Source organism: Triturus cristatus, chromosome 3_2, assembly GCF_964204655.1.
Source record: "Triturus cristatus chromosome 3_2, aTriCri1.1, whole genome shotgun sequence".
Taxonomy (NCBI): Eukaryota; Metazoa; Chordata; class Amphibia; order Caudata; family Salamandridae; genus Triturus; species Triturus cristatus.
The window spans coordinates 315,063,377-315,077,110 of record NC_140584.1 but is presented as its reverse complement, the minus strand read 5'-3'; the positions used below and the strand labels follow the sequence as shown (position 1 = coordinate 315,077,110).

The window sequence follows — 13,734 nt, the reverse complement described above, 5'->3', positions numbered from 1 at the left end:
GTTCGGACACGCTGTTGCCCCGATGGCTGGCAAAATGACATCCTTGCTGCGTTGTAGAAAGAGAAGGGAAATCCCGAGAGAAAATGTCTCTCTTTAAAGGATTTCCCTTCTCACAACAACCTCATCTGGAGTGACGTGTCGCCGTAATATCTCCAGTAGTGAGAGTGAGCATGGACACCTCTTTTTAACACAAGAGCGTACTCAGCCACTACTCAAAAACTGGGACATTTCTGTGCTCATCCGAGGCACTATCCAAAAACTGGGACATTTATTCAGTTTTGGAGGAAAGTTTTGGGACACCAGGACACTTCATGAAAAACCGGGACCGTCCGGGAAAAACCAGAACGTCTGGTCACCCTAATGCCAGGGTACCTCCCAGATCTGATGTTGCCAGTAACAGCTCCTCTCACTCACCTTTTAAAGTCATCCATCCAAATGGTACACCGCCTTCATGTGGGTAGCAGGGGAGTTGGAGATTTAATTCTGGCATTTTTAAGCCCCCCGAGTCATGTAGGGAAGGCAGGATTATGCTGGATGGGGGTTCACCAGCAAGAGTTTTAGACTCTGCTTCCTACACCATTGGCGTGAGACCAAGCCCCCTTCAGGAATTATCTTGGGTTGTGTTTTCACTTTCTTGCTGTTGAAGTGCTGCATACATATTTTACACACTGCCTCTCAGTTAAGCCTGACTGATTATGTGCTAAACTACCACATAGTTAAGCATAGGTTTATACAGTTACTTTTTTGGTTCACTCTGACGAGGATTTTTTCATGACTTGAGTCAGGTTCTCACACCTCTCAACTTATAACCCAATTTCTCACAATGCAAAAACGGGTATAGTTGCTATTTGAACTCCTAGCCTTAATATAAGTCAATATGTGCTTCATATGAGGCAATTGAATTTTGGCCTTTCTGCCCCACTGTACTTTATAGATACAGAACACAGACATTTGTCTTTTGCACCAAAGGATTTCATGGGCAACAGATGGCAGGAGAAACCGAAATCACTCTCCTAACGCTGATTCGAGACTGCAGACAGTGGTAGGAGAACAAGCTGTTCAAGTGGAGCCCAACAGAAAAACAAAAAGTGTGTCCTGTGACTGGGAGCCTTAGGTCTGTTACCACTCTGGTGCGAAAGGATGACTATAACAATGATTTGTAAAAGAAGCAAGCAATTGAGGTAATTTCTGAGAAGTCAAAAGTGTCTACGGAAGGATTTCATTTCCTTGTATGTATATGATAAAGTGCAGACCGATTCATTTTTTAGGTTAGTAGTTTTCCTGATGGAGAAGCTACTTATGGCTCTACCCATGGGAAAACACTTTTGGCACAGAAACTGCCAGTGTGCATCGAGTTGGAATGGCCACTCTATTTAGAATTTTTTTTTTAAATTTAAATATTTTTATGTAATTTTTCTATTTCCAAACAGAAAGAAATCAAATAATTTTGCACATAGCACAGTCCCTTGTCTGAGATGCACATAAAAAAAAGAAAACATGAGAACAGTCCTTAGTCACCATAAGAGAGAATAAACATAAATTAAAAATTATTTTCAAACGTTCTCTTTCCACCTCCTGATAGGATCCCATATGTGTTTTCCGAGAATTCTACCTTTTTCCCCTTCCTATCATATATTCCTTTTTCCAGATTATAAACTGACAGCAATCTAGCCAACCATTGATGAAATGTTGGGGCTACCTTGTCCAGCCATGCTGTTGCCACACAAATTCTTAAAACTGACATATGAACTGCATTGCTCATTTCCCCCACCTACCCCAAGGATAATCCATGCTGGTGTAAGGGTAACATTAATTCCTAAAGTTTTATCGAGGAAAGATTCAATAGCCCTGTGTAACAAATTAAGTTGCGGACATAGTGCGAAAACATGAACAATATCAGCCTCAACACTATCACACCTAATTCCTGTTGTCCCCCCCCCCCCATTGAGCAATCCTAGCAGGTGTATGGTATAAAGAATATATCGTTTTATAACGTTGGTCCGCCCCAACTCTAGAGAGTCCTGAAAGCAATCCTGGTCCACCTGAAGCTTATCTGCCCATTTCCTTCCATATTTTTCCAGATCGTCACTTTTTAAGACAGACAGCTCAGCGTAGATTTTCCTTATAGAACATTCTGCCCCACCCTCAATAACATCCAATATCCTATTTTTACAGAACCTGGCAGTGCCACCCTGTTTATTTTTCAAATAGCTCCGAACTTGCAAAAACTTAATCCTAGTAATATCATACTTCCCCTGGATATCAGTAAACTGTAAGATGCCATTAGCCCCCATCAGGTCCCCTAATTTCTGAATCCACGCCGCCTCCAATCAACCATAACAGTATCTGCGAATATTTCTTCTGGGAGAGAAACATTCCCTTCAATCCGAGTATAGGCATTGAATCTACCCAGCCCCAGTTTTTTTACAGAATGATGCCCAAATTTTATAGCCTGCTATAAGTGTCTTGAATCTAGTTCTTTTAAAGTAGCTGGGATCAGTATAATTCAAAAAGCAATTTTTTGCATCTTCGCCGATAAGTATTGCGTATATATCAGTTGATCCTATCTTAACCTGTGGGTCTAAGGTATCTCCCCCATCAACCCACTCATGTACTGGAAGGCTGCTGCCCAGAAATATAACTTAAAATCGGTGACCGCCCATCCTCCCCTATCCCTAGGAAGAGTTATAAAACGAAGGGCTCTCTTATTCTTCCCTTGTGCCCAAATAAATCTGTTGATCAAACGTTCAATTGCAACAAACCATTTACCTTCAAAAATCAATGGGATTGTCCTAAATAAATAAAGAAAATTGGGCAAAATAATCATTTTGACCACATTAGAGCGCCCTACCAAGGAGAGGTGAAGATTATGTATCCTATCAAGATCTTTCTTGCTTTTAGCCATTATAGGTTCGATATTATGATCTACGATCTTATCCAGATCCGCTGAAATACTAATGCCAAGGTATCGAGCCGATTTAACTACCCGCACATCGTCACAGATCACCTGGCTATTCTTAATGATCTGTGTCTTGTGACCATTTAACGCGTAGCCCGAAATCCGACAGAATAACTCAGCCTCCCTTTCTACTTCCACAATTGCGCTAGTTGGAGAAGGAGTCACTATTGCGACGTCGTCCGCATAGACTAGAGTTTTAAACACTTGGCCCTGAATCCTAATCGGAAGAATTTGGTCATTTATTTCCAACCTACGAATCAACGGCTCCATGTAGACCACAAATAACAGAGGCAAACATGGACACCCTTGACGGGTACCCCGTTTAATCTGCACTGCCGAAGTATGCCCTCCGTTGATTCTAAGCTGGGCTGTAGGAGATTGGTAGAGTGCCTGAATCACCTTAATAAACCCTTCTCCAATACCACACCATGATAAAGCAGCCCAAAGGAAGTCCCAGGAGACCCGGTCGAATGCCTATTCTGCATCCAAAAACATGATCGCCATAGGGTCTCCTGAGACTTCCGTGGCATCGAATAAAGTAATGACCTTATGGACATGCTGTGCAGTTCCCCTCCCTGGGATAAAACCATGCTGTGTAGGACTAACCAGTTGGCCTATTATCTTACACAACCTAAAAGCCATTACCTTAGAGAAATAGGTCTATATGATCCTGGTTCCAAGGGTGACTTACCCTTTTTTGGAATCACCACAATGTCAGCGCCTGCCCAGGAGCCTGGCACAGATTTTTCTGACTGTGCCTGTAGGATTGTATCAACCAGGTCAAGGCGTATTACATCTTGAAATGTGTTATAGAATTCAATTGGGATTAGATCAGGTACAGCAGCCTTGCCTGAAGGGAGATTATTAAGTGCCACGAGAATTTCCTCAGAGTTCAAAGGTACGTCTAACGCCTCCCTGTCTTCTTCAGAGAGCTGGGGAGCAGCGACATCCCCCAGATACCGCTGGATATCTGAGGGATCCCCTGACTGATCCTAGCTATATAGTTTGGCATAAAATTGTCTAAAAACCTCTCTAACCTCCTCAGAATCAATAACTTTACCTCCTTTACCATCAGATATTTCTTTGATTTCTCCCGACGCCAACCTCTGTCTTGTGCGAATTGCGAGAAAATGTCCCACCCGCTCACTCAACTCGTGGTATTGCTCCCTTTTTGTCAAATAGGTCAAGGCTGCTTTAGAAGCAAAGCCCTCATTTATATTTGCTTTAATACACACAATTTTAAGGAGCGCTGGATCCGGAGAGGCGCCAGACCGAACTGCAAAAATCAATTCTTCCTCTGCCTCCGTGACCGCTTTGACCAATTTATTGACTCTGATCTCCTCTTGTTTTCGTTTATACATACTATAGCTTAATGTCTCCCCTCGGATACCGGCTTTAAAAGCGTCCCAGATTACTCCTGAGGAAGTGCTACCACGATTAATTTCCCAGAAGGTAACTATCCAATTATTCATATGCTTAACATAATCATCGTCCTTAGCAGCCTCCTTTCAAAAGTCCATGTTCGCATCCGCCTATCGCTGCCTATCGATTTTAATGTTAGAACCAGCGGATTATGATCAGAAACCAAACGAGGGAACTTCTCCATCTGACTTTTTGAGATTAAAGAGTTTGCTATAAAAAAATAGTCCAGCCTGACACAGACCTTGTGAGGGGCAGAGTAATAAGTAATTCCATCGTCTAATGGGTTCAAGCGTCCCCATACATTGGTTAAGGAATTATGGCGTGCCAGATTAAGTATTGCTTGGCATACTTTTTTCTTTCGGCCTCGATAGTGCTGCCCATACTCAATGCCCAAGCCCCCAACCCCATTTATATTAAAGTCCCCCCCCAGAATAACTGTCTCTTGCCATGAAGCCAACTCTGAATCTAAAAATTCGAAAATACCCGGATCATCCACGGTGGATCCATACACTGATCCAATAGAAACTGTTTGATCATTTATTACACATTCCATCAAAACCCATCTACCCCATTGATCTTCCTTCTTCCTAATAACCTTAACATCCCTTCTTTTAGACAGGATAGCCATCCCTCTAGTCCTAGTCCCAGTTGTTCCATTAAATGACTCCTTATCCCTTCTACGTGTGTCTCCTGCAAGCAAACAAAATCCAACCGCATTAATCTCAGGGCAGCTGCAACACGTTGTCTTTTCACCTGGTCGTTCGGCCCACACACATTAAGAGAAGCAATCCTTATACTCATTAAAATACGTCATATGCCTGACCCATCCAGCTAACCGATATGTCATTACATAATTTCCTTATCTCTTGTAAAAATTGTGAAATGTGCTCCCTTCTTTTGCTAATACATCTCTTATGGCTATTCAGGCATCTCGGACATAGTGCTGTGCTAAACCGTGTAAACCCCCGTCCCCCCCTTCCCCGTTCCCTCCTCCCCCCTATAACTACCCCCCTTACAGGCAAATAGGTCACTCATGACCCATGTGTGGTAGCTTGGATTGCAGCAGTCGCAACCCCCCTCTCCCCCGTATTCCCCCCATGTTCCTTATGTTCCATACTACCAGTTATTCCTTGCCAGAAATTCCTCTAACAAAAAACATATCTCTCAACAACCAAAAAAACGAACCCCTATCCCCCCTTCTGCTCCTTTAATTCTGCCAAATATTGTTGGGCCTTGATTTCCGTAAAAAATATTCTAACCTGCCCCTTGACAATGACCTTAAGCCTCGCTGGGTACATCAGATAGGCCTAATGTCTGAGGCTCTGTTGGGGCGCGATCAGCTGCCTAAGTCTCCACCTTCTTTCCACGGTGGCGTGATAGAAGTCCGGCCGGGCAAAGAAAGAAACCCCGTCGAACGAACGTCTAGCCTCTGGTTTGGCCTTCTCCATAATCTCCTGCCTAAGGAGAAAATTTCCGACATAGACCAGGGTTGCCCGAGGTCTTACAACCTGAGACGCACTATAAGATCTTTTTTGAGTAAATGGGAAGCGATGTGCTCTCTGAACTTCGCTCTCCCACCCCCAGGATGCCATCTCGGGAAAAGCTCCTTTAAACAAATTAATAACAAATGACCTGACATCCTGTCCTTCAACCCCTTCCGCCACCCCAAAAAGTCTTATGTTATTTTGTCTCTGGCGATTCTCAAAATCCTCCAGTTTCCATAGGACATCCTCTGTCAGCTTCTCCTGCGCCTCCTTGAATGAATGCCATCTATTAACGTCTTCTTCCAGTCTTCCCGTTCTTTCCTCAACATGAGAGGCCCTGTCTGCTATCTCATCATATAGTTTATACATCTTCCGCATGGAGCTCTGGATTTTCTTCGCTGCCTGCTTAGTTCTCCGGCTCTCCAGTCTAGCCTAGCCCTGCATTTGCTTTAGGGTAGTATAGAGAAGATCAAGTGATGTGGCTTGAGGCTGGTTACTTAAGTTGTCCTGGCCCACCTGTGAGTCAGCCACCGTACCCTCCTGGTAAAGATGTGAGGTCACTGAATAGTCCCAGCAAAGTTTCCTAGTCTCCCCAGCGCCTGGTAGGCTGAGAGGGTGTTTTGATTTTGACTTTGTCCTTTTTTTCTGCAAACCCCTGAGTTGCGGGTGCCTTCTGGACTGACGAGCTAACTACTGAATCTAAGTCAGAACTACTGTCCAGGCTTCCATCGCTTGACAGCAGAGAGTCCGATTAATTATTTAGCAAAAAAAAAACATTCCCCATCCGGGGTGCTAGGGATCCCTTTATCAAGTAATAACGCCTGAGCCTGTCCTGTGGGCCCCTTATCACCAAACACCGCAGGGGCCGCAAGGGTTTCTTTCAGTAAGCTCACTCCCCCCCTATCAGCACCTATAGCTTGAGCGAGTGTAGTATTGCTTCCAACACACACCTCGCTGTCAAACAGCCTCGCGCCCACACCAAGAAACTTGCCTTCTGCCTTGCTCTGCGTATCCTGCACTTCGGCTGTCAGTCCAGCAGAGGCCGCGATCGATCAATCCTGCATCTCGGAGACTGCCTGCAACACTGTATCCATTTGTTGCCCAGCAATCGCACCCCCAGCGTCCTCCAGCGCAGCTCCAGCCCCGGTCTGATTCACTGCCGTCTCTGCTGTCTTCGTAATGAAGGACTCCTGTAAGGTAGGCTGCCGTAGCTCCTTGGGGGCTTTAAGTTTACCCCCGTCCATGCCGATCTTTACCGCCGTCGATTTACGGGTACCCCCGCTAAGGTCTCTTCCGCCGCTAGTCACCGCTGACCCAGTACCACCGCCATAGCCTTGTGGGTCATCAGGTTTTTTGGTGCCTCTCCGCGACTGCGTACCTCGCTGGGAGCCCAGAGCTGCCGGGTCCTTCAGTAACTCCTTGCCACCCTCGTGGTCCAGTTGCTCCTTCTGGGCCACGTCGTCCTTTAGTTGCTTGGGCCCCCTAGGCGCCATAGCAAACTCGCCTCTGAGCCGCCTCAGCCATTGGAAGAGCAAGTCGGGCTGAAAATACTCCAAAGTTGCCATGAACTGTGGCACCCAGCGGAGTGAACACAGGTCACGAATCCAGGCCGCTATCCAGTAGTTTGTTTGAGGGGGGATCTCCAGCATTCCAGCGTCTTTCTACAACATAATCAGGTACTTGGGAAGAGGGAGGGACACTGTGACATCTCGCTGCAATCAGTCAGCGGTCATCTTGTAATGTCCCTTCCAACACCATTTTTACCTGGCCTGGGTTTGTCATGTACACCATTGCTATTCTGAATAGAAAAGATGAAGAAATATACCTCAAGTGATGGGAAAGAAATTGACAGCACATCATGAACATTTGCTATTGAGGGACAGTCTTATCAAATAAAAGAGGCAACAGGGCCAGCAAACTTATGCAGAAATACCAAGGTCCAGGGATCCCGATTCTGGAGGAAATTGCCCAATTTATATGTGACTTATTTCTTGTGGAGGTTGACTCAAGACACTGGACCTCTATGGTCTCAAAAAAGTACATGCATTCAGTTGTGAGTCAATTCACTCCTTCTCAATTAGGTTTAAAAGTGAAGAAAAGCAATATAGATTAATAAGTCCAAATTATTATTTTATTTGTTCAGACGGAAGACTTCTGTAAGCGTCTGGAATTATCCCGGGACTATGACTCTCAAGAATTTGACCTACTGTATTGTGCAGTAATTCTGAACAGTGAAACGTGAAGCTAATATGCTATGTTGCATCCTTGAACATTAAGCCTTGAGAAAGCCCTGGCCCGATACTGAGCCATAAGGGTGAAACACGTGTCTTCAAATATGCCTGTTCGCCTTATTTGAAAAATTAAGAAAGAAACAATACAGAATACAATCCTGAATGATTGGATTATCTGAAACAGAAGTCTTCCGTCTGAACAAATAAAATAATAATTTGGACTTATTAATCTATATTGCTTTTCTTCACTTTTAAACTTAATTGAGAAGGAGTGAATTGACTCACAACTGAATGAAGGGCCAGCAAACTTGTTGTCACTGTTTTTCATTTTTACAGGAGCAGGTCCTGTCATGGAGACAGGCACCACTTCAGGGGTAGAAAACCATCAGCCTGCCAAAGGCTAAATGAACCTTAAAACATGAAAGCCACGCACCTCTTCCATGATTATAAGATTTTTCATAAAAAAGCAAAACTCTTTGGTGACCTGCACAGTTCTGATGCACATAAGGGGCCACCTTCTACTTTTTCATACCTGCTACCCTGCTCCAACTTCCACGTTCAAGGCCACACTAAGGTAAACATGTCAATAGAGTGAGCAGATGGCTTCCTATAATGCAAGTGGAAGAGATCATTCACAGAAATGAAACGATTCGTTTTTTTATAGAGTCCACTATGAGTGTTTCAAAACCCAAAGTTTGTGTTGTTTTTTTGTTGCAAGCAATACTAAATAGAATTGCAAATGAGGTTACTTGTATTTTGAAATTCGATGACAAAAAAGGAATGGTCTGTTTCATTTGTACCCATTTGCTTTGTTTTCACATTGACCAGAATCTGAAATAAATATATTTTTGGTTGACCTTTATTCAGACATATTCATGGACAGGTTCTGTAATGCTGAGGCAACGAAGAATATATTTCTATAATGACAATGATACAAAGATATTCCTTTCAATTATTTTACCTTTCTCTTTGCCTTTCAGATCCGAACAATACTCCACTTACTCCTATACCTACTACACCTATGCCAACAACAACCACGCCAGAACCAATTACGACAACAGAGCCAGTACCAACAACAAAACCAATGGCAACAACAACCACAATAATAAAGCCAATAACAACCACACCAATAAAAACCACAACACTTCCACCTGTGTCAACAGTTAGAGAATCTCCCCAACATGAGCTAACCACAACAGCAACACTGTCTCCTGAGCAAAGCACTATTGTAAAATCGACACCTTGGCTTACAGGTGCTTTGGTACCAAAAACTGAATCACTGACCCCAACAACACCAAAAACAACATCAGTTCCAGTTACTAGCAAAACAACCCCAGTTTCAACAACAGCTACAATAACATACCCAGATACAACCGAAGAGGCACCCACAACTCCACACAAAACAACAACTCTGGGAGAGCCTGATAAAATAGAAGAGCATGTCACAACATCTGACTCCAAAGATAGTGGTGAGCCTCATACAACAGAGGAGCAAGTCACAACATCTGAACCCAAAGGTAGTGGTGAGCCTGATACAACAGAAGAGCAAGTTACAACATTTGAACCAAAAGGTAGTGGTGTGCCGGATACAACAGAAGGGCAAGTCACAACATCTGAACCCAAAGGTAGTGGTGAGCCTGATACAACAGAAGAGCAAGTTACAACATTTGAACCAAAAGGTAGTGGTGTGCCGGATACAACAGAAGGGCAAGTCACAACATCTGAACCCAAAGGTAGTGGTGAGACTGATACAACAGAAGAGCAATTCACATCATCTGAACCTAGAGACAGTGGTGAGACTGATACAACAGAGGAGCAAGTCACAACATCTGCACCCGAAGTTAGTGGTGAGCCTGATACAATAGAAGAGCAAGTCACAGCATCTAAATCCAAAGCTACAGGTGAGCCTGATACAACAGAAGAGCAAGCCACAATATATGAACCAGAAGGTAGTGGTGAGCCTGATACAATAGAAGAGCAAGTCACAACATCTGAACCTGAAGATACTGTTGAGCCTGATACAACAGAAGGGCAAGCCACAATATCTGAACCAGAAGATACTGTTGAGCCTGATACAACAGAAGGGCAAGCCACAATATCTGAACCCGAAGGTAGTGGTGAGCCTGATACAACAGAAGAGCAAGTCACAACATCTGAACCTGAAGATACTGTTGAGCCTGATACAACAGAAGGGCAAGCCACAATATCTGAACCAGAAGGTAGTGGTGTGCCTGATACAACAGAAGAGCAAGTCACAGCATCTAAATCCAAAGCTCTGGGAGAGCCTGATAAAATAGAAGAGCATGTCACAACATCTGACTCCAAAGATAGTGGTGAGCCTCATACAACAGAGGAGCAAGTCACAACATCTGAACCCGAAGGTAGTGGTGAGCCTGATACAATAGAAGAGCAAGTCACAGCATCTAAATCCAAAGCTACAGGTGTGCCTGGTACAACTGAAGAGCAAGAGACAATATCTGAACCAGAAGGTAGTGGTGAGCCTGATAAAACAGAAGAGCAAGTCACAACATCTGAACCTGAAGATACTGATGAGCCTGATACAACAGAAGGGCAAGCCACAATATCTGAACCAGAAGGTAGTGGTGAGCCCGATACAACAGAAGAGCAAGTCACAGCATCTAAATCCAAAGCTCTGGGAGAGCCTGATAAAATAGAAGAGCATGTCACAACATCTGCCTCCAAAGATAGTGGTGAGCCTCATACAACAGAAGAGAAAGTCACAACATTTGAACCCAAAGGTAGTGGTGAGACTGATTCAACAGAAGAGCAATTCACAACATCTGAACTTGAAGGTAGTGGTGAGCTTGGTACAACAGAAGAGCATATCACAACATCTAAATCTGAAGCTACAGGTGAGCCTGATACAATAGAAGAGCAAGTCACAAAATCTGAACCTGGAGACAGAGGTGAGCTTGAAACAATAGAAGAGCAGGTTACAACATCTGAAGCCTTAGGTAGTGGTGAGCCTGATATTACAGTAGAGCAAGTCACAACATCTGTATCTGAAGCTAGAGGTGAGCCTGGTACAACAGAAGAGCAAGGCACAACATCTGAGCCTGAAGTAAGTGGTGACCCTGATACAACAGGAGGTCAAGTCACAACATCTGACTCCGAAGGTAGTGGTGAGCCTGATTTATCAGAAAAGCAAGTCACAACATCTAAACCCCAAAATAGTGGTGAACCTGATACAACAAAAGAGCAAGTATCAACATCTGAACCTGAAGGTAGTGGTGAGCCTGAAACAGAGGAGCAAGTTTCAATATCTGAACCCGAAGGTAGTGGTGAGCCTGATACAACAGAGGACCAAGTCACAACATCTAAATCCGAAGCTACTGGTGAGCCTGATATAACAGAAGCGCAAGTCACAACATCTGAACCTGAAGGTAGTGGTGAGCCTGATACAACTGTAGAGCAAGTCACAACATCTGAGCCTGAAGTTATTAGTGATCAGGATACAAATAAAGTCACAATACATGCAACCACAACACCTGAGTATATTGCTAGTATTGAAGGTTCAGGGAACAGTGATTATTCAGGAGATGGTTTTATTCATTTGCCTGAATTCATACTTCCTTGATCCTAAATATGTGCCTTCATGTACTTCGCCCCTGCAATCATTAGGGGTGGGAAGAACTTATGGAGTTTCACTCAGTGGAATTCCACAGAGTTACAGAAAACTCTGTGAGATTCCACAGAATTCCACCAATGGGCTGAAATTATGCCGCTCACACTACAATTTAGCACCAATAGTGTGAGCAGCGTTGAAAATCAGTGCAAATGGCACCATGCGATTTGATTTTGCTGCTGTTTGAGTAGAAAATCTACTTGAGCTGCCGCAAATCTACTTGAGCAGCCACTGACCGTGAACGCTGGTGACCGAATGTGTTAGAAAATCATGCTAGGGAATGCTAAATCTCACTCACGCTACCCAGCTGGCGTATTCTGGAGCCTTGCCGGAGAAAGATTCCTCCACGCAGCGACCGGTGGAATGTTGTCAGAACTTCGTGTTAAAGAGTAACATGGAGTAGCCAAAATTTCACCAAGTCCATGGGCAGAATGGAACATCCCAGCCATCCCAAACAATAATCGGCACCTGCTATACTCCTCTGTCCAGCTTTACAGTTTATAGTATTTATACATTTATAATAATTAGAAGATGCATTTTTGATAACGAGGCTTTGGCAAACAATACCAGTTCTAGCTTATAGTATCCAAATTACAAAATGATTGTAGCATTTACATTCCCTTAGCTCACTCAGGAGCAACCAACACACCAAAACAAATCTCAAAGTGTTTTTTTCTCAAACCATCCCTAGTTCCATATTTATTCATTAAAAAGAACAGCAGCTGTAGATTTTCTTTGGGACATGTCACAGTGTAAATGAGTGCATAAAATCGAAGGAGCTGTTGAGCAACTCTGTGCTGAAATGATTATTTAAGAGTTAAATGTTTGACAGCCTTTGTCTTCTCACAGACAATACCTACCAACTGGCATACTGCCTTCGCATCAACAAAACCTCATGACTGCAACATCATAGCCTCAATATCAAGAGCAATATCCGCCTGCAGTCACTGCACTGTTTCATCATTATTGCTTAGAAAGTGGTACGTTATTGTTTCATCTACACTACCAAAATATTGCCATCTCTTCTTCTCAGAAATAATACCCACCAATAATTACCTCTTGGTGTCACTAATAATACCATCGCCATTAACATGCCATCTCATCAACAAATGTCAAATGACACCTCATCAAACAACTGACCAAAAGGAACATCACACTCTTGCCAACAATATTTAGCAACACTTGCATCCCCTTCTCATCAGCAACATCTACTAACCATTTCATCGCCTCCTCACGAACAACATTTGTCCGGTACCTTGCTTTTCAATGGGCAAAACTCTCACCTCAGTGTCTCACCATCAGTACTGACCAACGGGTCTCAAGCCTTCTCAACTGCAAGATACACTTTAGTAGGTCCTAGTTGCTAAGTGTCCTCCATCAAGTAATATGGAAGAAAAGTTAATGCCAAAAGATCTTCTCTTCAGCAATTGCAAGGAACTGTTGAGCCCAGGCGTCTAGGAGGACTCATGCTACCTTGCCCTCATCATTGGGAAGTTCTTCAAAATGTTCTTAGTAACACAACCATTGATATGATTCCTCATGTCTTTTTTTGGTTTTTGGGTTATATTTATCATGTGAATTACAAACAAGAAATAAATGGTACATTGGCATAACCTCTCTCTCTCTCTCCTTCTCTCTGTGAAACAATAAGTCATTTCTCTGATAATGCTTTTCTGTTTTTGTGTTTAGGTTTGACCTGCACAGCGCTTGCACTGTGTTTCTGAAATCTATTCTGTCAGGAAACAGACCCATTTTAAAATTCTCTGCCTAACTCATAAGAATTTACAGGGCAAGGGCCCCGGATATTGGAAAAAGAAACTTACCTGGTACCTCCCAAGCAGGGCTCTGAGATCTAGCAGCAAATTCCTTCTAACACCCATCAAAATTCGGGCCACGAGAATGGGAGGGAGATCTTTCTCTTTTCTTGCACCTGTCCTCTGGAATAAACTACCCTTATACTTGCGTGTCATCTCACACCATCATAGTTTCCGT

The 13,734-nt window shown here is 43.5% G+C and overlaps 1 protein-coding gene across 1 annotated transcript in view; it reads left to right on the top strand.

The window, feature by feature from the left end:
* LOC146857259 (uncharacterized) overlaps positions 1-13,355 on the top strand; it is a 220,295-nt gene extending 206,940 nt beyond the window's left edge. The window contains exon 5 of the mRNA XM_085647024.1: positions 9,077-13,355. Within this exon, the coding sequence (XP_085503150.1) occupies positions 9,077-11,694 (2,618 nt within the window). The 3' untranslated portion in view covers positions 11,695-13,355. The remainder of the gene's footprint in view (positions 1-9,076) is intronic.
* Positions 13,356-13,734: the final 379 nt, after the last annotated feature.